Source organism: Octopus bimaculoides, chromosome 8 (genome assembly GCF_046866305.1).
Source record: "Octopus bimaculoides isolate indiv1 chromosome 8, ASM4686630v1, whole genome shotgun sequence".
Taxonomy (NCBI): Eukaryota; Metazoa; Mollusca; class Cephalopoda; order Octopoda; family Octopodidae; genus Octopus; species Octopus bimaculoides.
The window spans coordinates 58045367-58056318 of record NC_142935.1 but is presented as its reverse complement, the minus strand read 5'-3'; the positions used below and the strand labels follow the sequence as shown (position 1 = coordinate 58056318).

Here is a 10952-nt window from a genome sequence, read left to right as displayed (position 1 = left end):
ATCCATATACTCGTTTACATCTCTTGCCCATATAGATTTTTTGTTTTTTATCGTTGTCGGTTTGTTTGTTGTTAATATTATTATTTGTTGTATTTTCAGGTATTTAGGTATTTATTGTTTTTGTATTTATTGTACTGTTGTAGTTGTTGTTGTCGCTATTATTTATTATATACATATGTGTATAATGTATATGTAAATGTATGCGTGGCATTGTTAAATATCGTTATAGCGGTGTCATTGCGTGTATGCATGTATGTGTATCTGCATACATGTACGTTTACATATATAAACATATGTATATATATATATATATATATATATATATATATATATATATATATATATATATATATATATAAACATATGTATGTATATATATATATATATATATATATATATATATATATATATATATATATACACACATACATACATATGTTTATATATGTAAACGTACATGTATGCAGATACTCATACATATATATATATATATATATATATATACACACATACATATATATGTACGTATATACGCATATATATATATACATATATATATATATATATATATATATATATATATATATATATATATATATATATATATATACATATATATATATATTATATGTTTATACATGCATGTATGTGTATATATTCATATCTGTGTATATATGAATATATACACACATATGTGTAAATATATGTTTGCTCATATATATATATATATATATATGTATATATATATATATATATATATATATATATATATATATATATATATATATATATATATGCATGCATGTATATATAATCTTGCACTCTCCAGTCTTTATTCTATATATTTATATTATTATATTTACTGCCATGATTGTGTATGTATGTATGTATATATATATGTATAAATATATATGTATATATATATGCATAATTATGTATGTATATATATATACATACATACATACATCATCTCTCAAGTTAACATTTCCTTCTATTGTCATATTTAATAAACTTGCGAATTCTTCTGTGCCATCTTTTCTTCCAGCGCAGAATGATGCTACGGGAGTTGATGATGTAGCCATTCTCATTGCCTCCAGCCGAATTTCCCAGTAGGATGTGTCGTCTACCGATGCGTATCTTCGGACACTTGCAGCCTAAATCTCTTCTGGAGATCCACATCACCGAACGACCTCTATGGATATTCGTTTTTGACCGCTTCATCACAGATAACACATTGACAGCAAATTTCACCCAGTTGTCACCTTCCTTCTCGCGGGACAAAATTTGTATGATCACCGCTGAAAATAAAGAAAGTAAAAGAAAATAATTAATAATTAACAATTAATGGAGAAAATATTGCGTTCTCGTTATCTGCCAAAGGGCCAAAAGCGTTATAAACAAAACATTGAAGAAAGTATGTGAAAATAAAGTGCCAAAACAGCAGTGGTTTTAAATATGTTACCCGCTTGCAAGTCCTATATTGGACTCTAGACCCTACAGTGAAAAATTAAGAAAAATATTTCTCACAACTAAACAATTCTGTTATTATGTTATTTGTTTTAGTTATTTGATTGAAGCCATGTTGGAGCACCACCTTAAATGGATTTTAGTCGCAGAAATCAACTTCAGAAATTATTTTTTGTAAGCCTATTATTTATTCTATTGGATTCTTTGCCGAACCGTTAAATTACGGGGACTTAAACAAACCAATATCGGTTGCCAAGTGATAGTTGGTTAACAAAGACACACACACACACACGCGCACACACACGCACGCTCACGCACACACACGCGAACACACGCGTGCGCGCACGCACACACGCTCACAGTTTCCGTCTACCAAATCCACTCACAAGGCTTTGGTCGGCCTGAGGCTATAGCAGAAGATACTTGCCCAAGGTGCCACGCAGTGGGACTGAACCCAGAACCACGTTGCTGGGAAGCAAACTACTTACCATACAGCCACGCCTAAACGCTTCTTTTAAGTTTTGCTTGTTTCAGTTATTGGACTGCGGCCATGCTAGGGCACCGCCTTGGTGGATTTAGTCAAACAAATCGAGCCCAGTATGTATTTTCTTAGGTTAGTATCGGTATCTTTTGCTGAACTACTTAGTTACGGGAGCATAAATAAACCAAAACCTATTGTTAAGCTGTGATGGAAGACAAATAAAACCACGAAGACTCAAATACTCAGACACACACACCCGGAGACTCACGCACATGCAGAAACTCATACACACACAGAGAGACTCACAAACACGCACACACACACATATATACGCATTAATTCTCTTGTCGTAGACGACAATTGAGTATTCTGCAATTTCTTACTAACAAGATGATTTGTTTCTCTCTACCAATTTCGCTCACAATGTATTGGTCAGCCCGGGGCTATAATCAAAGTTTCGCACAGTGGGGCTGAACCCCAAAACATGCACGAGCACGTAAGTGGCTTTTGAATCTCGAGAGCTGTCTGAAATTTGCATTACAAACCGTGCAAATATGTCTCACCTCAAACGGTACAATGTTGCTTGTCTTGTCTAATTTATGGATGTTTAAATGCCTTTTTGGACCAGCGCGGAATTTACATACATACGCATAAATATATATAGATATGAATGCGTGAGGTATGCCTGTTTGTTTATATGTATTGTAACTGAGTTACATAAGTCAACTAGGAAACAAAGAAGACAATCTAGAAGAAAAGATAAATATTTACTTTATAACATGCACAACACAATGTGATAAGCGGTTAACATTAGGTTTTATGTAAGAAGTGAAACCTATTTAAGGTATGTATGCGTCACACTGCGATTAGACATAATGGCAGAAAGACCGCCCTCCAGGCGGTTTTCTACTAGCCACTTAATAATATTTTCACATTTGATTCCCAATTTTAATAATTTTTATATTTTAGGTCTAAAAATCTCTTTGTATAATAGTGCTCACTTTCTTAGTAAACGTTTTCATTATTTTATCACAGTCATAATCTCTCTTTTTTAAACAATCATCAAGGTAGCCCAACTACGGAGGGGGCACTTTGTTATGCTTTACCTTCCCCTCAAAGCAACATAGAGATTTCAATTCAGTAGCCCGTCTGTAAGCTTTGCAGTATGTGTGTGAGAGAGAAAACATTCCAAACAATGAATGAAATAAACATGAAATGAAAAAAATCGTATACACCCCCGACTTTGTTGCCTCATAACATCCACAAAAATGGATACTTTTTAACGAAATTCTTTACAAATACCGGTTAGATGTTGTGGCTTCAGAGTTTGTAGGGATTTATGGAAAAGAATTTTTCCGAGGGGGTGGAGAAGTTTGGGAAAATTCACGCGATCCGACTTTTTTCCCTCATAACATCCAGGAATGGGTATATTTTAATGAAAGTTTATACAAGTATCTTTAAAACAGCATAGATCACGATTATAAAGAAATGTGTGGGGAAAATGTTTTCCGAGAGGGTGGGGAGAGGAGTTTCGTATCAGTAAGACCAAATATGTCAGAACTACTCTGTTTTGATGGGGATTTCCCCATTTTTTTAAACCACAGCCTTCCAAATGATGGGGTCGAGGTGAGAGCATCTTTGCATGATAAAAGCGGTGGGTGATTTGGGTCGTGCTAGAAACAATAGCTAAACCTCTTTTGAATTGTTCATCTTTTCCTCTGAAAATATTTACAATTGTTATTTTTTGGTGGGGCGGGGGGGTAAATTTAACACAAAATCACTTTAAAATCATACCGGTATATTAAAAAAATGTTCATTTCGTCAAAAATATTCTTTTAACAATCCCTGGAAATTGATAATATTGTTGAAATCGTATCAAAGTTATACAGCTATTTTGTCTAATAGCATGCATTCATTCAACACAAAATCACTTTAAAATTATACCAGTATATTAAAAAAATTTCATTTTATCAAAAATATTCATTTAACAAAATCCAGAATAATGATAATATTCTTGAAATTGTGTCTCATATTAAAGTTATACTGCTATTGAAAATCTCGCGAGCAACGAATAAATATTGTTTACTAATAAATATTAAAATTTACTCCGCAGTGAATGCAATGCATATTTAAATTTGCGAAAAATTGGAGTTCGAAAATTGAATAAACTTCAGAAATCGCAGTTTTAGGAAATTTCTTAGAACATGAATTTATAAAAATTATTTCCAGACAGTCAGACCTTTAATAATTGCTTTTTTTTTTAGTGCTTTTAGTAACTGTTACATACCTAGTTAATAAACAAATTTCTCCATTATAATATAGAAATACACATTATCTCTCTCTCTCTCTCTCTCTCTCTCTCTCTCTCTCTCTCTCTCTCTCTCTCTCTCTCTCTCTCTATCTATCTACCTATCTATCTAGCTAGCTAGCTAGCAGTCAATCAAGCAATCTATCTATCTATCTATCTATCTATCTATCTATCTATCTATCTATCTATCTATCTGTCTGTCTGTCTGTCTGTCTGTCTGTCTGTTTGTCTGCCAGCCTGCCTGTCTATCAGTCAGTCAGTCAGTCTGTCTGTTTATCGTAGAATGTGTAGAGTGCTGTATGCATGTATAATATATATGAATTTTGCGCGTGCATATATTCATGCATGTATCTGAATAAATGCGTATGTGAAAGTCAGAATATGTCTTGTGTATATATATATATACACATATGTGAATGCATGTGGATGCATGTATATAGATGGTGTGTGTGTGTGTGTGTAATAGTGTTTAAGTGTATGTAATCCTGTTCGTGTTTCTGTATGTGTGGCTCTGTGTGTGTGTGTGTGTGTGTGTGTGTGTGTGTGTGTGTGTGTGTGTGTGTGTGTGTGAGAGAGAGAGAGAGAGAGAGAGAAAGAGAGAGAGCAGTAATTACAGTAAGTTAGGTTATGTTCTTTCCGCAACATTGGCCAGACCTTCGTAAACATCTCCTCCTGCTCCTCCTCCTCTATAGATCCCTGTGCCCCCACCCTCCACAAAAACCTACCAATCACCCTTCTCATCATCTCACCGAGCAATCTTTCTCCCTTTCTCTTGTTCTAATCTCGGATGTCCCCCTACGTGTTAGAGAGAAGTGACAGGCCATAAGACACAGGATATTACAACAGACTGTTTGTTCCTTATGTTCTGCCTTTCTTAGTCACCGGATTGAACCCCGTCCAAACACCTTTGGAGCTTTTGCAAGTATGTGTGTGTGTGTGTGTGTGTGTGTGTGTGTGTGTGTGTGTGTGTGTGTGTGTGTATGTGTGCATTGGTGAGTGTGATATGTGCGTACTTGTGCATGTGCGCGCTTGACTGGACGTACATGTGTTATGAGGTGTTATGGGTTAGACTGGTTGAAATAAAGTAAAATGAATAGATCACATACACAAACATGTACACATAGGCATGTGTGTCTGTGTGTTTGTGTCTATCTGTGTGCATATACATACATACATACATGCATACATACATACATACATACATACATACATACATATATATATATATATATGTATATATATATATATATATATATATATATATATATATATATATATATATATATATATATATATATATATATATATATAAAATAATATTAGGGACAAAATCCAAAATTACAGGTAAAAACTCAATTAAAATCAATTTATAAAAAATTAAAATTAAATTGAGCTTTATAGATAAAATATATATAAAATATATAGTTTTAGGGAAAATAACCAAGTTTCAAGAACTCATCGATGAAAATCCACTATCACATATAGAAAAATTAATAATTAAAAGCACAATAAATGAGTATAATATAAAGTAAAGTAAATATCATAAGATAAATATAATAAAAAGATTACACGTGTTTCATAACAAATTTTCAAATAGAAAAGAAATTTAAATCGATTAAAATCAATTGAAATTATCGAAAATAAATTCTATTCAAAAATATAGCTACTCGTCAGATCGTAAGTAGAACAATAATTAGATATATATATCTCTCAACCAACAATAAGTACCAAATGAATTAATATGAAATACTTATTATATAAAGATAGAAAAATTATTAAAAATATCATAATATCAAAATAATAGCCATTCAAAAATCATCCCTTCATCCATTATAATAACATGTATATTATATACAAAAAACATCTTACATAAATTATCATTGTTTTAAATTATCATTGTTTTAAATACAATTTGAACGAAGTTTAAGTTTAAAATAATAATGAAGATAAAATTAGTACATATTTAACCGGTGTAATAGTTAAAGCTATACTATTTAAAGCTAAAGACGTTTATTTAATTATAATTAAAAATCAATTGAATAATAGAAAAATACAAGATTATTTATTTCTACAAACGTAATAATAAAAATATGAATGAAAAAATTATGAATGGAAAAATTATGAATGAAAAAATTAAGAAAGAAAAAATTATTAAGAATAAAAGATTAAACTTTATATATATATATAAAGTTTTAATTTAAAAAAATCTTTAACGATATTATAAACTATAAAGATTAATTATTAATCAAATATTATTAATCAAAAATAATCGAAAATACATCAACACTATTCAAATCGAAGTTCTAATATTATGTTGAAATGAAACTATAACTTCTAAATAATTTAGTGTTAAATAAGTTATCTATTAAAAATAATCTATAAAGAACCAAATGAATAATATAAAAAACAAGAATACATATTATTTTCAAATAGTAGAAAATATTTAGCAAAGTAAAAGACAGTACTTATCCAATTTTTTCCGTAATTCAAACTGAAAACTAAGACGTTATCTAATAGCTATAGCGTTTTAAGCAAGAGGTCGCGCGAAAATACTACGTTAAAATAGAGAATAGAATACGAAAGCATGAATGAAATAATAATACATAAATAAATGAATGAAAAATTTAAAATTTATATAACTAACAACATAAAAAGAACAAAAACTATAGTTATCTTATAAAACATATTAATAAATATTAAATTCTAATATATAATAAATAAATAATAATACTAATAGTCGTAAATTAAATAATATTTTTCAATCATATTTTTATTATTACGTTTGTAGAAATAAATAATCTTGTATTTTTCTATTATTCAATTGATTTTTAATTATAATTAAATAAACGTCTTTAGCTTTAAATAGTATAGCTTTAACTATTACACCGGTTAAATATGTACTAATTTTATCTTCATTATTATTTTAAACTTAAACTTCGTTCAAATTGTATTTAAAACAATGATAATTTAAAACAATGATAATTTATGAAAGATGTTTTTTGCATATAATATACATGTTATTATAATGGATGAAATATTGATTATTGAATGGTTATTATTTTGATATGATATTTTTAATAATTTTTCTATCGTTATATAATAAGTATTTTATATTAATTCATTTGGTACTTATTGTTGGTTGAGAGATATATATATCTAATTATTGTTCTACTTACGATCTGACGAGTAGCTATATTTTTGAATAGAATTTATTTTCGATAATTTCAATTGATTTTAATCGATTTAAATTTCCTTTCTATTTGAAAATTAGTTATGAAACACGTGTAATCTTTTTTATTATATTTATCTTATGATATTTACTTTACTTTATATTATACTCATTTATTGTGCTTTTAATTATTAATTTTTCTATATGTGATAGTGGATTTTCATCGATGAGTTCTTGAAACTTGGTTATTTTCCCTAAAACTATATATATATATATATATATATATATATATATATATATATATATATATATATATCATAGATGTATTCTCCGTATAGAATGCAGTTTGTAGTACTCTAGAGATTTAGACTTGACCAGGTATAGAAGTGTATGTAAGGATAAGGAAATTAAACAGATCAATATATAAAGTATATTAAATACATGAAATACAAAAAATGTATATATGTTTACATACGAGAAGGTTCGACTTACACAGAACCCCAATGATATAGAGAATTAAAAGGTTTGAAGCAAAGTATTACAAATCCAACAGCTGTTTCTGGGGGGTTCGGTGGTCCCAAACAATGTTTGTAGAGTGATTCCATCGTTGGAAGAGACGAGACTCCGTCTTCAGGGAAGAGATCTTTACATTTGAGGAAAGAGATCTTTGCATTAAAGGAAAGAAGTTCAAGTTTAACTTGCTTATCCTCACATTTACTTCTCTATATACATACACACACACACATTTGTGTCGGTCTGTCTCTCTCTCTCTCTCTCTCTCTCTCTGTCTCTCGCTCTCTCTGTCTGTCTCTCTCTCTCTCTCTCTCTTTCTCTCTCTCTCTCTCTCTCTCTCTCTCTCTCTCTCTCTCTCTCTCTCTCTCTCTCTCTCTATATATATATATATATATATATATATATATATATATATATATATAGTGCATGTATTATTCTTTATCTTTACGTTTGTCTTCTCATCACTTGACAACTGGCGTTGGTTTGTTTCCGTACCCGTAACTTAGCGGTTCTAGAATAGAGACCGATTGAATAAATACCAAACTTAAAAGAATAAATTCGACTAAACTCTTCAAGACGATACCTCGGCATGATTGCAGTTGAATGATCGAAGAAAGTGAAATTGAATAAAAGAGTGAAAGGTGTCTCCCGAATAAAGGATGAAAGTTCTTTTCTACTCTAGGCACAAGGCCCGAAGTTTTTGGGGAGGGGGCCAATCGATTAGATCGACCCCAGTGCACAACTGGTACTTAATTTATCGACCCCGAAAGATAAAAGGCAAAGTCGACCTCTGCGGAATTCGAACTCACAACGTAAAGACAGACGAATTACTGCTAAGCATTTCGCCCAGCGTGCTAACGTTTCTTATTTCTTTACTGCCCACAGGGAGTTAAACATAGAGGGGACAAACAAGGACAAACAAAGAGATTAAGTCGATTACATCGACCCCAGTGCGTAACTGGTACTTATTTAATCGACCCCGAAAGGATGAAAGACAAAGTCGACCTCGGCGGAATTTGAACTCGTAACGTAGCGGCAGACGAAATACTGCTAAGCATTTCGCCCAGCGTGCTAACGTTTCTGTCAGCTCGCCGCCTTTAAATGATGAAAGTTATCATTTCTTTAAAGAAATAATGTACTCTTATGAGTGGTTTAGTTGTTATTTCTAGAACACGGAACTACTACATAGAGGCATTTAATAGGACATGTCGTTGTACATCATTATTTTATTGCTGATATCATTGTTGTTATGAGCAGATTGAAGCCATTCCAGATTAAAGGCATTCAAATCAAGACCGTCTCGCCTTTCCAGTTATGGTTTATCATAAGCGATGTTTCCTAATATACCCAGTTCATAGTGTATCTTATATGATCCACGGTCATTAGATGAAGGTTTGATTGTTATTTCTTGCAAGTCGAGTGAAAGCGTAAGGCAGTTGTTCCTATCTACGAGCAAGTACAGGAGGGAGGGACACGAGCAAAATTTTGGATCGGAGGGAAAACTAATTTAAATAAAAGAAGTCTCTTTATTTAATGATTCTTCCAAAGTGGACTGCAAATTAAGGTTGATATTTATTTATTGAATGAACCTAAAAGTTTTAAAAGGGTGAAGCAAGCAACCTCTTTCTGTCACTCGGCGATCAAATAAAAAAAGATACGTGTCTCAAAAATTTGAAGCTTTTTGCAGGAAAAATAATTTAACTTTCAAATTTCATTTCATTCGTGACAATGTTGCTAGTCATCTTAACTCAATGATTTTTCAAACTAATGAACACGTCACAGTTTTAGCGTCCAATACAACCTTGAACCAAAGAACAATAGATTTGTTTAAGACTTGATATATGTGAAGAACTTTCTCACAGGCAATTAAAGTTACAACATATGTTATTACTCTTAAAGAATTTCAGAGAAAGAAATCTCTTTAAACAAGCAATCTAATATATTTATGAGCCGCAAGAAGAAAGACAACTAACTGCATGAGAGTATGAAAAATCTAGTAGGCAAAGTATTTGATGAGATTGCAACCGTTAGAAAAGAACTTCACTTCGAGGTTGAATCGGGTAATTTATTGGCTTTGCGTTGAACAAATTAAGTAACAAGGATCACAGGGAAAGCTTCGAAGGGCGCATGAAGAAGGAAAGAAATTTGAAAACAAAGGGAAAATATCGCAAAAGAAATAATAAGGAAAGAACTAGATGAATTTAAAGAGGATACAGTGTCTGTCAGACAACGATTAAAAGGGATGGATTGAACGTTAATAGAATGATGCTCACTCTCCCAGGTTTAGATAATTAAGTTGCTTGTTATCACCAATTGTATTTACAAAAAAAGAGAAAAACAAAATGATTAATTTTTCTCTGAAATAAATAAAAGATTTAAGATAATTCCAAATTCAAGCTTAATTATAAATGGGAATAATATTTATTTCCGTCTATTGAATTTGATGAAGGGCAGTAAATTCGGTAGATCAACTGAGAAAACGCGTTATTTCTTAAGGCTGAGTTTAAATCGCGCTGAGGCAAGTTTGCTGTTCCTTCGGCGGGAGATAAAAAAAAAGCATCAGTCGATTTAAATCAACTGAAACCTCCTTCTCCATCCCATTCGCCTCATTAGTGATCAAGATAAACAGATTAGAATTGGGTGGTTAGTTACTGAACTAGAAAAAGCAATTACAGATAGCATCGCAACCAACGGGCATGCAGCAAGAATGATCCTTGGCTATTTCTCTGATTTGTCAGTGCTAGAGCTCTTGTACTAAAACAAGGAACGAAAGCCATTCGATGGCTGAGATGCGATGTGGTAACCAACCAACAATCCAGTCTTTGACGAACCAGGATGTGAGTTTGCAGATGTGCACGGCATTCCAGCAGCACTTTGCTCAGCTGTTCTGTATAAGTGACAGGTGAGAAACCGTTAGGAACTTTAGTGCTTATATTGTTGGAGTGTCGGGGCTCTCAGCAGAAAATACAAAGCTGTGCGAAGGGCCAATAACAGGAACTGATATAGGTGAGGTC

General features: G+C 31.7%; 1 protein-coding gene across 1 annotated transcript in view; it reads right to left on the bottom strand.

The window, feature by feature from the left end:
* Positions 1 to 806: 806 nt before the first annotated feature.
* The window catches only part of LOC106876201 (netrin-1), a 387684-nt gene continuing 377538 nt past the window's right edge, over positions 807 to 10952 (bottom strand). The window contains exon 6 of the mRNA XM_014924662.3: positions 807 to 1298. Within this exon, the coding sequence (XP_014780148.1) occupies positions 979 to 1298 (320 nt within the window). The 3' untranslated portion in view covers positions 807 to 978. The remainder of the gene's footprint in view (positions 1299 to 10952) is intronic.